A 21,267-nucleotide genomic window follows, 5' to 3' on the forward strand; every position below is an offset into this window, starting at 1 on the left:
CGCTGGCAGGAATCTTCCATTGAATCGAGACTTTTGTTTTTTATGATAACTTTTTTATTACTTGTACTAGATTCTAAATTCTAATTCTAATTAGTAAATTCAGCCAATTATAGAGTTTCTAATGCAAAATTTAAATATGTTATTACTTTTTATGTAGCTGTTATAGTTTTCGAGTTATGTGATGCACAATGGCAAAATATAGTCATCCTTGTGGGCACTTTTTTATGCACTAAATTTTCTCGAAAAGCATCGTGCTGTAGCTTGTTTGGCTCTTTGTAGATCACAAAGAACCGATATCTAGCCAAACAGCGTGTACAATTACTGTAACTATACAAAAAGGTTAGAGCATTTCAACAAATTTCTTTTTCTCGAATCCCTGAAACATAGCCTTGTACTTTCGCAACTACTGCTGGGAAATATTGCAATTTCAAGTAGGTATAAGCATTGTACATATCTTCAAGAGTATGTAGGCCAAATTTCGTTAGTATAAGACAATTATAAATGTACAAGGTTATTTTATGTGATTGTGAAAAAAATTAGTTATAGTGTCGTAATATTTTTTATGGTTGCAGTAATTGTAGATGCTGTTTGAATAGATAAGGTCACTTAGCGGTCTACAAAGGCCTAAATAAACTGTAGCACAAAGCTTATTGGAAAAATGAAGTGCCCACAAAATCACTATTTTGCAAATGTGTAGGAGATAACTCAAGAACTATAGCAGCTACACAGAAACTAATGACATATTTGAAATCTGCTTGTAATACTCTGTAAGTGGGTGAATTTTCAAATCTCTAGCACAAATATTTAAGAAATGTATTTTCGAGGAGAGTCTCCCCTTAACCGCAGTCGAAGTACTGGATAATCGAAAAGCGTCCGAACAATTTTCATGTTTACGAATGACGACTATTCAATTCAGAGATAAAATTGAATAGGACACTATTCAAGTTGTTATTCGAAAGCTTCAAATTTTGCTCACCCCTACTGAATTGAAAGAAGTTAATTACCACCACGACATCACGGAAATATGCAAACGCAATTGGGTGGTAGATCCACACAAAGTCCCACGAGCTTGACGGCGGTATGCTCCCCATTGCGTTCTGAGGGTTGCCACCAACTATAGGATGGGTGCAAACTTTGCACGCAAAGCAAGTAGGACGCACCTCTTCTCCCTCCTTGGAGGACAGTCCCGTGACCAGGGTGTTGTCCTCGTTGAGGACAATGGCGGCCACACCGGCAAACATCTTCTTGAAGTGCTTCTGCAGCCGCGGGATGTTCTTGCTGTTGCCGATGATCTCCAGCAAGTCCTCGTCACCCACAAAGTAGAACCTGCACGGGCAGGGTGGAGTCAGGATTTCCACAGGAGACTCGGCCCCTCGCCAAGAATCGGGCTGAGAAGCTGAACACCCAACGAAACGCCAGTGTTGCGTGAACACGGCTAACCTAGCACCATAATTTATCGCGATTGTGCAAGGTTTCAGCGAGCTCACACAATTCTGAATGTAGAATCAACCTTTAATGGCGCCAAGTGGCCTTTTTTCTGACACTTATCAAAATGATGTCTCTCAATTCCCCTCAGGTGGAAGAATGTGCCTATGTAGGTCTGTGGTACAGAAATATTAAGACGTTTATTGTAACTTACCTACCGCTACGCCCACCTGCAATGCCATGTGCACAGACCACTTGTCTGCAACGTGGCAGAACTAAACACAGAATGAATTCCCCAGGGTCAGCGAAGCAGGATTACATGTTCCCGCCAGTACTTGGTTGCCAACACATCATTGCCGATGCAACACCCAACTGTTCTAATTTATCCATGAATGTATCAGAACTTGACATTGTTCATTCTGAACCCTTCACCTTTGCAATTTGCATGACTATGTTCTTAGGAACTAAAGCAGATGATGCCAAGCAGAACATGAATTCTGTAGTGATTATGCACTACCTTTACTTTCTGTTGTTGCTTCGCATCACATAGTACCACAGTTCACAGTCCAGGAAGACCCAATCGGCAGAACAGTTGCTAATAAAATAATGACAAATGAAGAAAGTATAAGAAAAGGCGAGCATTTTGGCCATATTTTGTCAGCAGAATGCACTGCTAGTTGCCAGTGTCATCAGAGCCAGTGCAATGGCCTCCATTTTCTTTTTTACCTGGGGAATGACGATCGTTCCCGCTCCAGGTACTCTCCGAGGGCCTTCTGGATCTTGCCAAGCAGGTCGGCGAGTCGCTCGAGGGAGCGCTGCACCCCCTGAATGTTGAGCACGTCCAGCACCAGGGGGCTCTTGCTCACTTTCTTCATCAGGGTCAGAAACTCCGAGCTGATGCTGCACGGCAAGAGGAGGGGAGGAGAAAGGTAGGGCATGAGACAATGTCCCAAGAACAGAAGACAAGATCCGATCAACAGGGGCCATATTCGGGCAACCATCCATGCAACCTTATAGATGCAAATAGCTGCATCAGTGTGCTTGCATCAAACCCTCGAGACAAAGCATGGCAGCTCAGTTCAAACATCTAAGTGTGGAATGATGCATAATGAGTCACCACAGTAAACGTCTACACAGACGATCAATGCGCACTTCGTCTTGGGGGGGGGGGGGTTCACAAAGTGCACTATGTCAAATCTGCCTATTGTATAAGCTTGCAGCTACAGCTGCATTACGAGTTGTTAGGTCACCGAATAGCCACAATACTTAAAGATTCTTCAGACGCAAGAAACACACAGATGCGTTGCACTTTTGCAAATATGGCATACACAAGTAAAGCAGTCAGCACAGCATGTTTCTGCCCTGCGTCAAGTATCGCAATTGAGAAATGGTTTTACTGGCACACCTCGTGAAGCGAGAGGTCTCCATGGGCAGCAGTGTCTGGATGTCTGCGCTACCCGAGAAGATGCCCTCCAGGTAGACCCAGCGTCGTTGCACGTCGATCCAGACGTCGAACAGGGCATTGATGCGGTTCAGCTTCTCCTCCCAGGCCAGGGCATCCTCCTCAAACTCCTGCATCATCGACGTAAAGCACATTGACTGTCGCCCAGAGGTTCAAAAAGCCAAAGGCATCCCAAATGTTTTAAGGTGGCACTCACATTTCCGTATCTCCATCTCCCAAAAGTAGTGCTAGATCTGATACTACTGAGCATTTTATGATGCTGCTGGGAATTACGATGTTTATGTACCTGTATATGGATATCGGGCAAGAGATGAACCGCACACCAATGCACATGAAGTGGCGTTTGGGTTTGCAAGCGATCAGCCGGCAACTACTGCGAACGCTTACGTGCAAACATAAAGCTCAGAACTTAATTTGCAGAACACAGCCTATACCGACAGCATTGTGGAGTCAAGGTTGCACACACCAACATCCTCTATTGTCACGAAATTTTGAACAGCTATTTCAATGACGCGCAACAAACACCAGTATCCCAAGAAAATCTTTTCTGCGGTGCCTTTGTATTGTAGAAATCTCATTTTTTCGACCTGCCCAATTATTCAGACCCTTTTTGTGACCTCGTCTGCGCCTGATAAATCCGTGAGTGACCACTTTCCATATACAAGCAGCAACACGCAAGCGTTGAATGTGAAGCGCACAACGCTGACAAGTGGTCCGAGCAGAGGCTTCTCGGTCACCTCGGCAGCCTCTGCGCATCCGCATTGCGCATACGATGCGACATACAATGCACTGCCTTCGCGACTTCTTTCTCCCCCTGTTCCTCATTCATTCACTCCGCATGACTTTCTCCTTCACATTTCCTTCATTGCTATCCCAACGCCCCCCTCTCTATAGGTGCACTTAGTTGAGAAGCGTGCTCGCTGTCTCGCTTGTTGGCAGCATTTTCTGGAAACCCCGTTATAGCTGCTATTTCTTCTCACATGGCTGCACTATAAGTGGTACGCATATACGTGGAGTTCTACGGAAAGGTAAACAGTGAGGGCGTGTAAATATAAAAAAATTTCGAGTACAGTCACTGACTGATTTTTCGGACTCCAAAAATTCGGACATGCTCAATTATTCAGTCTGCTTCATGGCACCGCCATTCTCCCCATAGACCATAATGTATAACAACTGCCGAAAGTTCGGACACCTTGCAACCTCTCGTCTGATTTTTCGGACACTCCTTGAGCCAACTCGATCGAGAGCAACATGCACCGACTCTGCCCGGTGCATGGTTCGACTTGCTGAATGCCATTTTTGTTTTGAATGGAGCCTCCTTGCTGCCTCACAAAGTGGCGCTACTGCAAATCCCCGCTCATCATCATTGTTTCTGCCTGGTTTGTAGCTACAGCAGTTCCGGTCTCAGCTTAGTAAGCCATGTCAAGACTATCCAGCAGCTTTGTTTCTGTCTTCGTGCACGACGCTGCGAGTAGGCCACCTTTTTCGTTTGTGTGACTGGTGTCGGCGTGACAGCGTGGTCATGTTTGCTTTGTGTGCTGTGTTGAGGTTGCGGTGATGAAACACAGCATACGGTAACATCGTGTCAATTGTCTAATGGCGCCGACAGTGCCCGCACAGACTGCGCTGGGGAATGCCGGCAAGCGAGTGCCAGGAGGTCTAGGATTTGTCGCCTTCCGATGTGTTCCCTACTGATACCAAAAATGTTCTAAACCTGCGCAGAGGTTGCATTGCGATTCCGGACACCGTCTCATTTGACAGTTTCACAGGTGCTGATGCTGCTGTACTGACATGTGCAGAACTTGACGACGGAGAGACATTCGTGAGGTTTCTGCTGTGCCGCCGAACGGTGACTCAGAGTCAGAAGATGATGCACCATGTGCTATGCTGCCGTCGCATGCGGAGCGTGTACAAGCAGTGACTGTGCTTTCAGCCGCCTATAGTGACCGTACGACCCTCTCCGAGATTCAGGCTTATCTGATTGCGCCTAAACGGAACAGCGTGCTACGGCGCATTCACGATTTCTTCAAGCCTACTGCCGAGCCCGAACAATTGCGTGGAAATAAAGGATTTCTTTTTTTCTTAATCTGGTTTTTCGGACACCTGTTTATTAGGACATTTCCGCAGTCCCCGTGAGGTCCGAATAAACAGTCAGCGACTGTATTATGTCTTTAATATTTGTATTCGATTCGAAAAGTAGGTATTAGAAGATTTTCAAATATTCGATTGTATACGAATATTCGAAGCAGATAGAATATATTGCTGGCTGTGCGGGAGAAAACATGGCTCGTAGCATTTGTTTATACCTAACCTAAGAATATTCCTAAGAACCTAAGAATAAGAATATGTCATTTTGAGCTGAACTTCGTGCTGTTGGCGAAATTTCGCCTGCAATGCATGTTTAGCCGCTGGGCGTCAAAGCTTTGCGGGAAAGCCAGCCCCTCAGTAGCAAAGGGCAAAGGTTTGCGGACAGCGATGGTGCACTCTTCTGCAACGGCCACCCCCGATCCGAGCTCATTGCTTGACAGCAAATGCGATGAGTGACGGCTGGCACAGGGTCGAATGCCTTTGAATTGACAGGCATTTGATGCTGTACATAATACGGCACAGGCTGGCAAGAACAGACAGGTAGTGGGAATTACTAAATTTTACAAGTTAAAGTGAGCCAAATACACAATCTCTTAATACAACGGCTTACTACTCTAATTTTTTACTGTTTACAATGTAACTGCAATGTTATAACGCGATAAAATAACCAAGCTTCCTAATTAATGCATCTGTATATCATTATTCAATATTCGAAGCTAAGTACTTGTATTCAATTCGTATTAGAAAATTTTGCTATTCGTGCACCTGTAGTGAACAGGAGTTAGAAAAGAGGTGTTATAGTCAGTCCTGCACTATAAGCGGTTATGTTATAAGTAGTATGAACTGTGTTGAAAAGACAATCTTGCACAGGGACTGCTCTACCTGAAGCTAGGCTTTTTATGCAGCCAAAAATTTCGTTACTAGGCCTTTAATGCAGGCCTTAAAGACATTATCTTGGCAAGCTTCAACATAAGCCGCTTTGTTTTTTATTTCACACAATCGCAGTGCAACTGAAGTGGTTCCTTTCGTTAGCTAAAGCCACTAGGAAATGCATGGTAAACACAAGACTGACAAATGGCTTGTTAACAGAAGCATCGATCGCAGCTACGTCATCTGTGCTTTCATATATTGGGCATAGTAGCTGCTAAGAAATAACTGAGCCACAAGTTTAAAAACAGCCTGCTCATTAAGAATGCGACAATAAATGACAACAAATGCCAAAGCACTAGCATTACTGCGAAGAACTTGCCTTGTAGTAGGGCGACAGCTTCATGGCAGCGACCGAGTTGATGTGCTCCTTGACCTTGTTGAAGAGGTCATCCCAGCCACGGATGAGCCGGCACTTATTCTGGTAGTTGACCAGGTCCAGCTCATAGTTTTGCCAGGCTTCGCGCACCTGCACAAGCAGCACAGTACGAGCCACAGGCTAATTAAGTGCACAATTATAGATCAAACTGGCTGGAAAGCATACGTGTAACTTTACCGGTGTCACAGCCAGGAGTTTTATAAGAGAAAAATGGGGTGCCACAAAGAAACAACAACAAAATAAAATGAAGTGAAGGAAGCACACATTACGATCTGGAAAGAAAATTACAGCCAAGCTTTGTCATTTTTCGCTAAGATTTCTTTTTGAGAAATTTGCATGGGTTTTCTAGTATCTTTGCGCTACTTTCGGATGGACCACAATTATTCCCTTTCACGAAAGTTCCTTCACCTCGCAGAACTAATTTGCTCTTTTATCACAGCCTTCAGCTGCGCTGAACCCCCCCATTGGGATGCGACTGCCGGTTGACCCCAAATCGGACCAGGTATGCAAATCGGGGGGATGACTGAGAGACATCACAGGCCCACGGTATACCTGCTTGAGGAACTCCTCGAGGGCCATCTCGCCCTGGGCCACCAGGATGACGTCCTTGACGATGGCCTCGTTGCGCTGCAGGTCGATGTCCCACACCAAGCCCAGGGTCAGCTCGGAGAGGACCCAGCTGACACGGAGCTGACGCATCAGCTGCTTCCAGTGACGCTCCTTGAGGGCATCTGACTTCAGCTCCACAATGAGCAGGTTCACCTGCCAGTGGCGAAGAAAGCGCCTACTGACTGGACAGACTCACTGTGACTGACTTGACCGTCCTTGACCCTGACCACTACTTGAAGATGACCATCACCCAACCGTTACTTGACCATGACCGACTGACCGATCCATCAATTCACTGACAAAGCGCAGCATCTTAGAAGCAAGAGGGCTACAATAGACACTGTAGTGGAGGACATAGGCTAATGATGACTGCCTAGGATTCTTTAGCACTCACCCAAATATAAACACACAAATGTATTTTTGCATTTGTGCTCCATTGGGGTGAAACTATCATGACCTAGAATTGAATTAGAAGTACCATGCTCACCGGCAGAATGCCAATGGCTGCAGACAAACCATCGCATACAAGACTACACAAATGTACCCACGGTAACTTTGGCTCTGCACTAAACACAGCATCCCTCATTTTAACCTCTTTACCTGCTGAAACAGCGTTTTGTGGTGAGTGCGTTTTTAGTTTTTCTGCAGGATGGGCAGGAAGAAGTGGCAAAGACTTATTTTACACATCAGGCTACCGGACACACCGCTCGGGCTGCAGTACGAATATCTGTATCAAAAGCTCAAAGCGAGTTAATGCACTGGGGCATTTAGGTCTGCCGTTCTTGATATTCTTAACACAACTTCATTCACATGCATTAGGGTCAAGTCCTAAAACCATACCTGCCTACTTGTTAATTTCAAAATCTTTTCTTTAAAGCTTGCACCAATTACATGCGTATTTAGGAATAGATACATCCTTTATTAATGATTTCCCTTTAGATGTAGCCCCCAAGCAGCAGCAGCAGCAAACTTGTAACAGCAAAGACTGACAAGTAACACAGTGTTATTAAAAAACAGACTTGTTCAGTGACTCAGCTATTCCAGATGGTTTAGCTTTCTTCAGGAGCTTTCCAGCATGATTTTGGCTCAAGCAAGTATCCCTCTTGCCTCGTTTCAGCATAATAAAACTTGCAACAATTTCACAAACAAGATTTCATTTTTGGTAATACTTGATACAATGTTTGTAAAACCACAGGACAAGCCCAAATTCATAAAGTTTATGGAAAATGACAGGCACGTAAAACCAACGCAATCACCTGTAAGATCACAGCTCTTAGGCTGTCAATTCGAGCCAGAAAGCCATCTATCCCAAGTCAATGAAATAGTAAATAAAGGTCTCAATTACAAGTACCAACCTTCGTGTATCCCATGAGCACCTTCTTGACGTACTCGTACGAGGCATACTGCCGCAGGCGTGCTGGCAGCTCCTTCAGCTGATTCAGCAGGCCATCCAGTTGTTGGCGCAGCTGAAGATGAAAAAGAATATGACACAACAGACCGTGAGAAAGTGGACCTCACAAGTGAACAGAGCAACAGCGGGACTTTCGGTGGCAATTTTATGTGCAACAAAGCGACATATCAACACACACAAAACAATGACAAGCTTCTAGACAAACACTACTGATCTAGCTCGACTTAATATTTTCCTTTAGTCTCCATTCAAGTAACACAAAAACAGGTTTCGCCGACAAACAAATCGATAAAGCTGAAACACTACATGGCACCTTCCAATGTCCACGGTGTCTCCCATTCTGTGGCATTCGAAGCGTATATCAACGACATTGTTTGATGTCAAGGTGATAAAATGATATGGTAAAATTTATGTCGGCTTTCGCAAGAACTGGTGTAAACAAAATAAAGTGTTGGCATAGTACCGCACTCACAAAAGAGGCAATTAAGGTCAACACCAGTGCCCTTAATTAGGGGTATGCAAATATCCAAACATTCAATTATAGAATCAAATAATGCCCTATTTGATTTGGTCTTCGAATTGAATGGTCCCTATCCATAAATATGAATAGTTTTCCAGTACTTATTCTTTGTTATTTTTTATGATATTTTTATGGGGTTTTACGTGTCAAAACCACGATCCGATGAGGCACACCGTAGTGGGGGACTCCAGAAATTTGGACCACTTGGGGTTCCTTAAAGTGCACCTAAATCTAAGTACACAGGTGTTTTCCCATTTCGCCCCCATCGAAATGCGGCCGCCGTGGCCGGGATTCGATCCCACGACCTCGTGCTTAGCAGCCCAACACGACAGCCATCAAGCAACCGCAGCGGGTAGTTTTCTAATATTTCAAATCGCCAACCGTGCATGTTCCAAGCATAAAAGTGCAGCAAAAGTATGCAATAAATTTATCCCTGTGGCTATAGTAGACATAAAACAAGAGAAGTTTCATAGTAGAGCCCGCTACGTTGCTCAGGAAGCCATACTTTTCCGGCTAAACCACCACCATTTGCCTTGATCAATTAGTCCAGATTACGCGAATAAACTCCTCAGTTGATAATAATGCTCCATTTATGCTTTTAACAAACAACGCTTCATAATGTCTAATGTGACGACAGAAACTTCCAAATGTGAATGTACCAGGATGTGAAGACTGTTTTCTATTAACAGTAAGAACGGCTGTTCATTACTCAGAATCTATTCGAAAAGCATTCAATATTTAGTTCAATGCACTTCCGACACTATTCCATTCGTATTCGATTCGGTCTCTAAAAGTACAATTCGCACACCCGGGCCCTCAACCCTTCGTGGCATTTGCAAGAAGCAATGCCCCTTGCATCTCACAAGACGCCGAGCGCACGTTGCACATTCGCAAAGCTCTCAACACCCGGGAAAAGGATGAGGCGCACCTTGCGTGCTTGTACCGACAACCAGGGCTGCTCCTTCATCTGGTCGATCTGGTCCCAGATCTTGGCCAGCTCAGACCACACACCCTTCAGGTCCTGCAGCTCTTCCAGGGCCACGTGCAGCCGCTCGTCACCGGGAGAGACTACGCCTGGAGAAGGGGGGGGGGGGGGGGGGGACAAAAAAACCACAATGGAGGCGACACCCAAGATAAACGCAGACGCTAGCGCCGATTCACGGACATAGTAAACCCTCGTTGACTCTTTACCTCCCGTAGATGAGCTCAGCATGTCCACACGTTTCGCACGCCCTCTACCGTCGAAAAAGCTGGGCTCGTCCATGGCAAAAAGTCCCGATTTCTCTGACCAAAGGCGATTTGAGCACGTCCACGTGTCTAGTTCTCTCTTATGTACAGATGGCACTACAATTCCATTAAATACTTGGCAGAAACATTTTCGACATTATTGACAAGGAAAATGGTAGTGGCGGCAAGCAGAGAAACTGGCTATCTCCCAAGCTTAGATAAATCTTTTGGGTGTCTATTCTCCAGTAAAAAATATCCTCTTGAATGCATTTCTTTAACAAAAACTTGGTAGAAACATTTTTAACAGAACTGACAAGGAAAATGGTGGTGGCAATGTGTGGAGAAGCCAGGTTTCTCCTACACCTAAATAAATTTTTCTCTGTAGGTTCTCCAGTAAAATATATGTATTGTTTTGAATGCATTTCTTGTGTATATCTATTGTGCCGATCCCATAGAGCACCAAGAATATCGGTAATTTGGGAATGCTTTTTCAAAAATAATTCTGGAGGTAAATGGTTAACTCAAATTCTGGTATCTCAAAATAACACTTAAGTCAATTTTTCCAGCCACGGCGTCCACCCACGTGTTTTTCACTCCTCATCGCAAAAACTTCTTGCGCCAAACTCCTGATATCTTGAAATCTCTACTTAGAAAATCCCAAGGAGAGGGTAAGGAACAACATAGGCAACATCGCATGCAATTGCATTTTGTGCGGTGGCAACTCATCGTCCAAGCCAGACACCGAGCCGCACTCCCCGCTTATCTTTACCCCTTCTTTTTGTCTATCACTGCTCGCCGTACTTGCTCAGCTGCTTGCTGGCACTTCACCGTGGCCTCACACAGTAGCGGTGAGCTGGAAGTCGAAGACTTTTTGCCCTCCCTCTCATTTAGGATGCTTTCAGTGACTCATCAATATGGTCGTGGCACATTAATCGTGACCTTCAGCGTGATTATCAGCACTCGAGCAAGTGTTATTAGCCCATGTGCAGCTTCCTACAGAAGCCAGCATGCGAGCCCACAGCGCTTCAGCAAGATCACGGCTTGGTGAGGATACTCACTTCATGCTCACGCGATGGTGAGCCGTAAATTTTGTGTCACTCGTCGGTAGCCGCTAAGGCAAGACAAGTGAACTCTTCTGCAGTTAAGTTTAGGTTTCTCGGTTTTTGAAGTGAAAGTGTCCAGAACTCATTACAATGCAGAAAGTAGCCTCTGTCAACTTTCTGGATGTCTGGGACCATTTATGCTCGCACGACTGGCTTCAAATATCGCCTTAGGATCAGTTGTCGTGACTCTGTACCAACCACACTGTCTTGATACAGTACACATAACGCTATTGCCCGTGGATGCCAATGCGTCCGGTGCTGGTGCACGTGAAAGCAACTGAGAATATTACTGGCAGCATTTTGGAAAGGCTCCACGTGGGCTATGTGCAGCCAGTGGGCGTTTATTATGCTGATTTCATTTTATTTTGAAACTCCGCTTAATTCCATTATATTTTTTTGTTTCTACAGCTTCGAGTTAAGAGGGGTTGATAATAAAGAGACGTTTTTGCATTCCACCCCCTTTGGTATGCCGCTGGGGTTGAGTCTGCGACCTCAAGCTCAAAAGCACAATGCCGTAGCCCCTGCGCTGCCGCAGTAAGTACTCACGGCCACAGCAATGGCCTTTTAACCGCAGGTGCCATGTAGTATGAACTTAAGGAGCAGGCAGCTGCCCAACAATCCCTCATACGCTACCCGACAGACTGATAAGCGCCGGGGCAGGAAGCTCACCGGGCTCCTGCAGTTCGAGGGCCTCCTTGGCCTTGACCAGGTTCTCACGGTCCTCCTTGAGGCGGCTGAACTTGGATTCGAAGATGGCCAGCTGGCTGGTGGCCTCCGAGGGTTTGAGGGATCCCTGGACGGGCTTGCTCTTCTCCCAGTCGGCGAGGAAGTCGGCGGTGCGTGCCTCAACCGCCCGGTCCTCGGCCACCACCTTCATCTGCAGGCTGGCCACCTGGGAGGAGATGGCCGTGTCCTTGCGGCGCATCATCTCGGTGAAGGCCGACCACTCGCCCTCCACGTTGTCCACGTGCAGCCACCAGTTGGGGAACTGGAAGCGCTGCCGCTCCAGGATGCGTTGGCCCTCCTTGTACAGCTGCAGCACACACAAAAAAAGAAGTGGAGAGGAGAGGGTGCATTTTTACACAGTTAGGCACAGTTCTGATGTCCGGCACAACCACATAAATGACATGAATGAACTCCTGGGATTGTGTAATGTAAGCATGCTTCTAATTATCTATGCTTTTGGGGGCCCTTCATCCTTGAGTGGCAAAACACCAAGCCTTCATTATCAACAGCATCGACCCCTTCTCCCAACATATAGTGAAAGATGCATCGATTCGAAAAGGAGAAAACAATTACATAACACAACCCCCAAGATGACTAACACATTCTGTCCGATGACTTACCTCAACCTGTTGTTCCCAAGACTTCATCTTGCGCTTCAGCGACTGGACATAGGTGATGAAGGACACCGCGTCCGATGTGCTTGCTGTGTCGATGGACTGTTGCTCCAGCTCGCTTCGTGACTGTAGGAGACAGGACAGTGAGCAACATTTAGATGATCACTGCTCAAAGGTCTTGCATAAAAGTTGAACAGCGTTCAACCCGGCCGAACGCTGCTAGCCTGTTGAGCATCTCTCGATTGCTAGAAGCCTAGATCCTGCCCAAGCCCCTCTATACATGCATGACTCCCTTCGACTAATACCCACGAAATAACAGATATAGCCATGCTCAAAACCAGTACAACTTTGACATGCAATGGCTGCCTGAATGTGCCGATTGTGCAGAAAAATGCCACAAAATTTAAGGATATGTTTTGAGCAATAAATGACTATCATTGTCCAGCTATCTTGTTCTTTTGAATCTATGCTAGCAATCACTCATAAGCAAGAGGCGCCGCAATAAGACAGGCAAGCCAAGCTCACCTTGGAGACAGTGGTGTGGAACTGGGCCATGTCGTTGCCAAGGAGCTGGCCAAACTTGCCAAGCACCTCCTTGTGCCATGAATCGTACTTCAAGGTCACCTTGGACTGCACCTGAAGTACCAGAAGCAGCACCAAGAATAAAGTCCAGAAAGTAACAATGGAACACAGGAGGAATAGCTTCTGTAGCAGAGAGTACTGTGCAATGCTTTTGTGAGTGCTCATGCATACAATATGGGCACTAACATTTGCTTCAAGCACAGAGTTGCTAGGTTAAATTTGATTTCTAAGCGAAATGTCACTTCTATTTATTAACTAACTGGTCAATCAGTCACAATCTGCAACATTGTATGAATTGATTCTGGGCATTTGGAAATATCAGTCGTTTCCAAGTTGTCTTCTGCATATCAGGCCCCTGCTCCCTACCAGACTTGCCATTTCATATCTGCTTTCACCAAATCCAACTTTACTCAGCCTACTAGTTGCTTTTAGTACCCTTATCAATTAAAAAGTGCACAAATCAGAAAAAAGAAAGGAAAGTTATGCATTATCAGAACATTTGTCCTGTTAAACATATTACAATACCAAGAAGGCTACAATTCAGATGGACGGACGACAGACAGACGGACACAGACCTTGGCGTAGTCAATGATGATGGGTCCGAACTTCTTGCGCACATCACTTGTATCGAAGGTGGTGCGCGATTTCCTACAACGTGAGAGGAAACAGACTCAAATGTTTCTGATCAATCTTACCAGAAATGCGTGTAAGTGCAAGAGAGAACTCATGAAGAGCAGCGTTTCGCAATGACAGATGTCTCCTGAAGACCTCACACACACGTGGAAGTCGCAGCAGAGCCTGAAGAACGGTCGACAGCTTTTATTACAGCTAACAAAGGATAGCTAACGTAACTGATTGTCAGCATCAAGTGAACATTTTTTTTTTTTTTGACAGGCATTTCCTACCTACAGAAAAGGCTTAATTAAATATGTCAGGGCAATGTCAATGGGACTCTTGAAAGGTTCACTGTCCAGAAGCGTAACCCAATAATGCATGTCGCAGTACAGGGGAGAATAAGACTAGCATGATTTCAAGGTGAACTACCTCACTAGGAAAAATGCAGTGTGCTATGGTTGAACCTCAACACAACGAACACAAGATGTAACGAAATATCAGATGCTATAACAAAGTAAATCAAATGTTTATCACTGACATCAGCGTTTAACAAATATGTGCTTATAATGAACATTCGATATAATTAAGACACTTGCTGTGTTGGCTGTAACTGTTATACTGAAACTTATCTGTACAGGTGTTATTAAAAATTGCATTATCGCCTATAATGCAAAGCAGTGATACAATAGCTGCTGCAATATTATCCGCAGTGTCTCTTGCCCCCTTTTTCATTTCGTATCGCATGGAGTTAACACTCGGAGAAGTGCGCAAAAAATGTGCTTTCAAAAAAAAGAAAAAAAAAACTTTCTCTAATGCTGACTTTAGTCTACGTCGTCTTCATTTGTCGAGGTGGCGCACCCGTCAGTTGCGGGGAAGCACGGCCTATTCCTTGTTCCCTTAGCTACCCTGCCTGCCCTGACCACGGGCGGGTGCACGATCTTGCTCACTTGATCTCGACGAGGGTCCTCATCCACAGCCCAATGTCGTCGCCCAGGCGGGCGTACAGCATGTCCTGCTGCAGGTCCCACAGGGCCTGGTAGCGAAGCCACTCGCTCACGTAGACGTCCACCTGCTTGACGATGGCCTCGATGCAGCCGTAGCACTTCTCCAGTACGTTGGTGCCATCCATCATCGTGCGCAGCAGGCCTCGATAAGTCTGGGTTGCCGGACGCTCCAGGCCAACCTGAGAGAGAGAGAGAGAGAGAGAGAGAAAAGGGTGGCGGCAAAGGCAGGATTAGAGAGAGACAAATCAAACTGCACCCTGCATGTACTAAGTTTACATCACAAGAATAGAAGACAGTGATGGCAATAACTTCGGCGTATACTAAGGTAATGCAATAACTCAAGCGGTGACAGCAATGTTTCTGTATGAACAGCGCTTGTAAATTGGGTACTTGCCTATAAAATTGCTTATAATTGTGATGGTTTTGTTAAATTAAATCCAAACTTACGTAAAAATCTTGCCAAGAGGGAGTAGTGGTCGCATTTGTTTTTGGTCGCTCTCGGAACCCTAAAATGCACTTCACGAAAACCCTACAAGACAAACCTGGCGGTCCAGGCATCTCCAGTTCAGCATACCATGCACGGAGCCACTCAGCAAAATATCGAGTGCCGTCCATGCTTTATAGAACGTGCATATCAGACAGGGAGGCCTTTTACATTCTTGAAGCAGCATGGTCAGATCCTCCGTTCATTAAAGAACAGCTTCAAGTAGTATGCTTCACTGCACGACTTTGTTCTTCCCGTTATGAATGTTTCACCGCACTACAGGGCTGTGTTGAGGTGAAGCTTACTAAAGCAAATTCGCTATTATGCTTATGAAGCACAAAGATCCTGGCTAGAGGAGCCATGCGTATTTTTAGACACACACCAAGGTAATTTTTTTTTCCATGGCACGTAGTGGTCCTCCAGATTCAACGCCTTGTTTTACAACATTTGCCAAAACAGTGCTGTTTTGTTGGCATGAATATTTCTGGTTACAACAAACGTGACTGTGGTGGCATTAGGAGAAGCACACTTGCAGGCGCGCAGAGTTCAATATTTTGATTGCCGCGGTGAATGGGCGTTCGATATACGCATAGCACAAGGCTATACTTTTGCATGGGGTTTCCGAGGAAGTGTTACAACTGTTCGGTATAAAGAATGATTGAACATATCCGAGTTCAATGTATCGAGGATCTACTGTAAATACGTGGAAGTGCGAAGTATTTAGTAGCTGGTTTCTAAGCGTACGGTAGCCCTAAGTGTATGTTTTGGAGTCTGAATTAAGCCCCTGTAACAAATGGATAGCGAAACTGGAAACGAAATAGACCAGAGTGGTTTCGAACAAGTCGGAGTTTAATTTTATGAGCACTGTACTAAGTCAAACCCACAAGAAATGAAGACGTGACAGCAATGCCAAAAGGACTCAGGCAAAGACTAATAAATGTTTATTTATGTAGCAACAGTGTGTCAGGTTTGAACAAGACAAAGAAAAGTGAGAGACAAAGGACCATACGGAAAGTAACATACTTTTTTTTTGTCCTGTCTTTGTTACTTCCTAGTGTGCCGTCACTGTTGGCGCTTCATCTATTGAAAGCTATGCACCAACTAGCCCCACAACGTGTTTTACTAACGTACTCATGTTTTCAGCACGGCAAGAGAAAAACACAGATAAGACAGGATGAAGGCAGTCTCCTTTTGGACGAGCACTTGGCCTGTCTCCCGTCTGTCAGTCTGTCTCTTGTGGTGCACACATAACACCCTAGCCAAACAGAGCGCTCTTCAAATAAGTGGGAGAATTCAGAAGAAAATAAAGGTGCACAGACAGTTCTGTACAATCCATTTTACGGTCAGGCCACGGCCACGCGCTTGCAAAACGAAAGCACGCACAAACGTATTAACAAAAGGAGAAAAAGGAGAGGCACAACACCACTTGCTCACCTGGTACCGGGTGCTCTGGATGCGAGTCTGGGAGAGCACAATGTTCTGCCAGGCAAAGAGCTGCTGGAGCAGGCTGAAGCGGGACTCCTCCAGGCTGGGGCTCAGGTACATCACCTGGTTGGTGATCCGCACCTCGTGCACAAGCGTGTGCACCTGGGGCTCCCCTCCCAGTGGGTGGTGCACCGCGACACCCCCTTCCTTGTCCCCCGGCGTCGTGGCGTCCACATCCGTCTCGGCCGACCCGCCCTCCTTCTTGCCCTCCAGGGCCAGCGTCCAGGCCTGGATGCCGGCTTCCAATCGGCCGGCCAGCTTGGCCTCCACCTGTGCTCGGAGACAAGCGTCAGGTTTTACTGCTCCTATGTGAAGAGCGGAGCTTTCTCTGTGGAGCCGGGTGGGTTTTGAAGTTGTGGTCGGTTAATGCAGAGGTTGTTTTTCTGCGTTAATGGAGCTAATGGGAAGGTCACTTTTAAAGCAAAGCTTTGTTCATGCCGTCCAACGAGTTTAGATGCTGTAGTTGTCAGTGGCGGTTGGACTGTGGAGATGAGGGTGCGGTTGGCAAGGAGGGGGATACAGGTGACGCAGAGGAAAAAAGGTGTACTCAACTGTAAGTAACAGCGAGCTACAGTATATTGAAATACAGTGCAGTCCACTTATAACGATATCGAGAAAGACGAAAAATATGATCGTTATAACCGATGATCGCTATATCTGGACTGCAGTTACCAAAAAAAAAAAAATTTAAACGCGTTTGCGCTCTTTACCTTTGCAGCTCTGAACTCGAATTCGCTACTTGCTCTAAAGAATAGATGATGCATACAGTAGGCCGTGAAAAACAAACTTTATTTCTAGCGCCAATGACCGTGTCAAGGATTAGGCGCGCCGAAATAGTCCGAAATCTGCACTTGCTTTTGCGGCAGCTTCAGCTTCACAACCGCGGTGTGCATGGATTCCAGCTGCTGCGCGAACACTGGCGGCAATCCTTTAGCATGCATAAAATCAATGAAGGAGTCGATCGACGACAGTGCACTTTGCGTGGACATCGTGGTCGGGGTCAAGGAGCCACTGTCGATCTCGTTGTCAATGTCGCTGATGCCGTCGCCACCGTCGAACAACTTTGCGTCTGTCGAGACAGCACATCTTCGGCGATCGCCTCGTCGGTGACCTCATCGCAGAACGAGGCAGCACTGTCTGCAGTCAAAAACTCCTCCTTCGACACACCACCTGTGTCACCAGTAGGAACGAGCTCCCAGAGCTCGGTTATGTCAGCGACTTCCACCGGGTCAGTCTCAGCGGGTTGGGGAAGTTCGTCCTTACGCACAAAGCCCGCCTTCTTTAAGCCATTGGTGATGAACCACTGGTAAAGCGCCTCTTCAACATCGGCGTACAAAGGGTCTCTAACCCCTTTTCCGCTGATCGGAATGGCCGCTGATAGCTCCTGCCTTCACAATCGCGGTGCTCCCGGTTTTCAAGATGGTTGATATCGTTAACTGGACGAGCTCATACTTCTTCACGAGGGCGCTCACCTTGAAGCCGCATCGAGAGTCCTGCAAAATATCCATCTTCGTGTCAAGCGACACAGCTTTGCGCTTTGTCGGCGCCATCTTCGAACTGGGTTGAACCGTTGGTTGCACGCTGCTTCGGTGGCGTCAGCCTGCTATCGCGAGAGAGACGCGGGACGGGCGCTTTGCTTGTCGCTTCTTTTTTTCTTTCTCTCTCTTTCGGAGCGACTGTGGCCGACGCGCATGAAGCAGCTAGCGCCATCTTGTGGCGCGCTGCGCCAACGTTGGCTGCGCCTACTCGTGCGCGGGCGGGGCGAGACGCGCTGCGCGGTAATGGCGGCAGATACGAACTTACGGAGGTAAACATCGCCTCGTCTCGACATCGTTCGTTTCAGGGAACTAAGCAACGCAAACGTTACGATTATTTGGCACGGAAAACGCCGTCCAGACTGCAAAATTTTGATCGTTATATCCGATATGCGGTGAATAACCTATCGTTATAAATGGTTTTTTTCCCCATAGACCTAATGCATAATATGACACTCTCATGTCGACCCATCGTTATAACCGATATATCGTTATATGTGGTATCGTTATAAGTGGACTGCACTGTATGCCCAAGAAAGGCCTGAGTTGGGGTCTTGTTTGACAAAGGCACAGTGGAACTAAATGCATACCAGATGCCACGATTAAATAGGACTCAAATTCACAAAACTACACACAATTCCGTTACGTGATAGGGTGTTGCTGCAGACATCACCTTTGATTGAAGCAGCATATGCAAGGCAAGAAATATGCAGGCTCTGGCCACACACGAAACTCACTTGCATAAGAAAACTTACACGTGAGACCCACATTTCCAGTCTGCTGCATGACCCAGCTGGTGCCATAAAGGGTGGTCAGAAGATGGAACAAAATTTTAAGGACTAGATGGTTGATTTGGACATGCAAACTTCAGCACGGGTTTTCACGTTCAATCTACCTAGAATGCCAGCTGTCATATTTACTACAGCTAAAACGAACCGAAGTGTAAAGTACCTAGAGGTGTCCAAAAAACAATGTTCTTATCTTGAATCTCCAACAGAAGTCAACTATGGTGAAGCAAACTTCATTAGTGCACATTAAACACAACTAGGGATTTCTTCAACACTTAAAATCAATATAGACCTCGTTATTGTAAATAACTGCATCACCAGTTAGATACCTTGATTGAAATATTTTTCCTCTTCAATTGTTTGAACTCTGTTATTTGTTGTTTTTTGTCACAGAACCAGCATGTGGTTCATCGGGCCAACATTTAATGGTGACCAGTTCTCTCGCTGTGATAATGTCACAGCATAATGTTGCAATTAACACGGTCAAGCCGCCCAACCTTGGAGGCGCTATCGATAACCATCAGCTTGGAGCAGAGCCCTGGGCAGCACTCACCTGCTCGTCGAGCTTGCTGACCCAGTGGTGCAGGTTGGAGTACTGGTGCAGGCTCAGGTCGTCCACAGCCTTCTGGATCTTGTTGAGGATCTCAGCAAACGTGGAGGCGCTGTACGGGCAGGTCTCGAGCGAGCGAACGTCAATGTCAATCTGCTCCTCAATGGCCATAAGATCGTCCACCTGCAAAGCGCCCCATCCAACATTGTGCAAAACAAGCAAGAAAAAAGAAATAGTAATATAAAAAAGAGAACATTTAATTTCAGCCCCCTAAAGGAACACCCACAGTAGCTATGCACACACCAATCAGTTGATGACAACCCTGCAAAAGAACCAGCTGAATCGCAGAGCAAAGGAGAAGGTGACGAGAAGCACAAAGAACTGTCGGCTCTCACTTTTTTGAGAACCTTTGACCTTTCTCAATAAGAACCTTTCTCTCAATTGGATTCTGTAACAACTTGTTCTTATAACTCGCTGTACTACTTGTAGTCATGGCTTACTGCTGCAACTGCCTTGTTGGTATGGTAGCGTTATGCATAGCTCTAAGCTCAGGTGGGAATACATCTGCTAGGCTACTTTCACGCTTGGGAAGTGGCAAGCGGGCAGAAAGGTCAAAGCAGGCAGAAAACACTTTCCACGCATGTCCAAGATGTTCACATTTGTTTCGCCACTGCAACGGAAACCACTGCCGCTTTCGCCCACATCCATCTAGTCTGCGTACGTTTCTTTGCGTGGTGGCGCTGTTTGTTGCATTCATCGCACTATTTGAAGCGGTATGTTCATTCAATGACCTATCAGTTATCAAAAGCTATGATTTCACACAACTGCGTGTGTCATCTAACTTTCATCTACCATAGAAGAGGAAGAAGACAGTTTTGATAGTGTCAGCTGATTGTCTTTCCTAAAAATGGACAACGAACAATGGAAGATGTTAAATATTACGGCCGGATGTTTAAGTGCTAGTGCAGCTTTCGGTGAAGCGAAACAGCTTTACGCTTCGCTGTGGCGAAAAAATATCAGTCCAAGACCGATCGGGCTCGCCTCCTTGTTTTCCATCTGTTTCGCTGCCTAGGCGGGCAGATTTTGTCAAGTTTTTGCCGCTTCCGCCTGCACTGAGACCATGTGTGAACATAGCCTTACTAATGAGAGATTTTGCTTCAACTTTGTTTTTTTTAAGTAGCGCCAAACAGTTTGTGCATGTTGTTAGTATTTCCTCATATCACTGCAGTATCGCACTGTTTGCAAGACTGATGCCCATGTTCACTTCTGTTACAATTAGTTTTGGGTTTCACTACCTTGAAGTCCCCCGTCGTCACCCCTTAGAGATCACTCTTACTGCAATGGCACTGCCTTTATAAGGCTAAGATAGTGCCAAGCTTTGCGATAACAGCAATACATATTAGGTTCAAAAGAGCACCTGTACCTAGTAATTTATCGCCACTATTGATGCATTAGAATAGTTCCAATTGTTGTGTGTACACTGAGACAACGTCAATATAGATGCTCAAACAAACCACAGGAATTCGGTGGTATAGCCTACAGATGGAATGTGCATACTTTAAGACCTGAACAAATGCATAACGGCAGTCTCTAAAAATGTGAGAGCAGGAGCAACCAATGCGCAAACATGACGTCTGCGACAGAACAGTGCTTGCTTTTCGTTAACCAAATGAAGATTGCTAGAAAAAGTGTGCTAATTCGTACATGTTTTCCCTAGAAACTGCATGCAACAA

The 21,267-nt window shown here is 45.9% G+C and overlaps 1 protein-coding gene across 2 annotated transcripts in view; it reads right to left on the reverse strand.

Moving 5' to 3' along the window:
- Positions 1 to 21,267, reverse strand: part of Dhc64C (dynein heavy chain, cytoplasmic) — a 114,061-nt gene that overhangs the window by 69,583 nt on the left and 23,211 nt on the right. For both annotated transcript variants that reach the window (XM_050181170.3, XM_050181169.3), the window contains exons 14-27: positions 19,538 to 19,717; positions 16,611 to 16,931; positions 14,636 to 14,871; positions 13,649 to 13,721; positions 13,017 to 13,127; positions 12,498 to 12,617; positions 11,821 to 12,184; positions 9,750 to 9,895; positions 8,246 to 8,356; positions 6,834 to 7,043; positions 6,225 to 6,371; positions 2,831 to 2,997; positions 2,152 to 2,325; positions 1,161 to 1,326 (exon numbers count right to left, since the gene is read on the reverse strand). In XM_050181170.3, coding sequence (XP_050037127.2) covers positions 1,161 to 1,326; positions 2,152 to 2,325; positions 2,831 to 2,997; positions 6,225 to 6,371; positions 6,834 to 7,043; positions 8,246 to 8,356; positions 9,750 to 9,895; positions 11,821 to 12,184; positions 12,498 to 12,617; positions 13,017 to 13,127; positions 13,649 to 13,721; positions 14,636 to 14,871; positions 16,611 to 16,931; positions 19,538 to 19,717 — 2,526 coding nt within the window. The remainder of the gene's footprint in view (positions 1 to 1,160; positions 1,327 to 2,151; positions 2,326 to 2,830; positions 2,998 to 6,224; positions 6,372 to 6,833; positions 7,044 to 8,245; positions 8,357 to 9,749; positions 9,896 to 11,820; positions 12,185 to 12,497; positions 12,618 to 13,016; positions 13,128 to 13,648; positions 13,722 to 14,635; positions 14,872 to 16,610; positions 16,932 to 19,537; positions 19,718 to 21,267) is intronic.

The sequence above is a fragment of the Dermacentor andersoni genome, chromosome 7, assembly GCF_023375885.2.
Source record: "Dermacentor andersoni chromosome 7, qqDerAnde1_hic_scaffold, whole genome shotgun sequence".
NCBI classification, from domain to species: Eukaryota; Metazoa; Arthropoda; class Arachnida; order Ixodida; family Ixodidae; genus Dermacentor; species Dermacentor andersoni.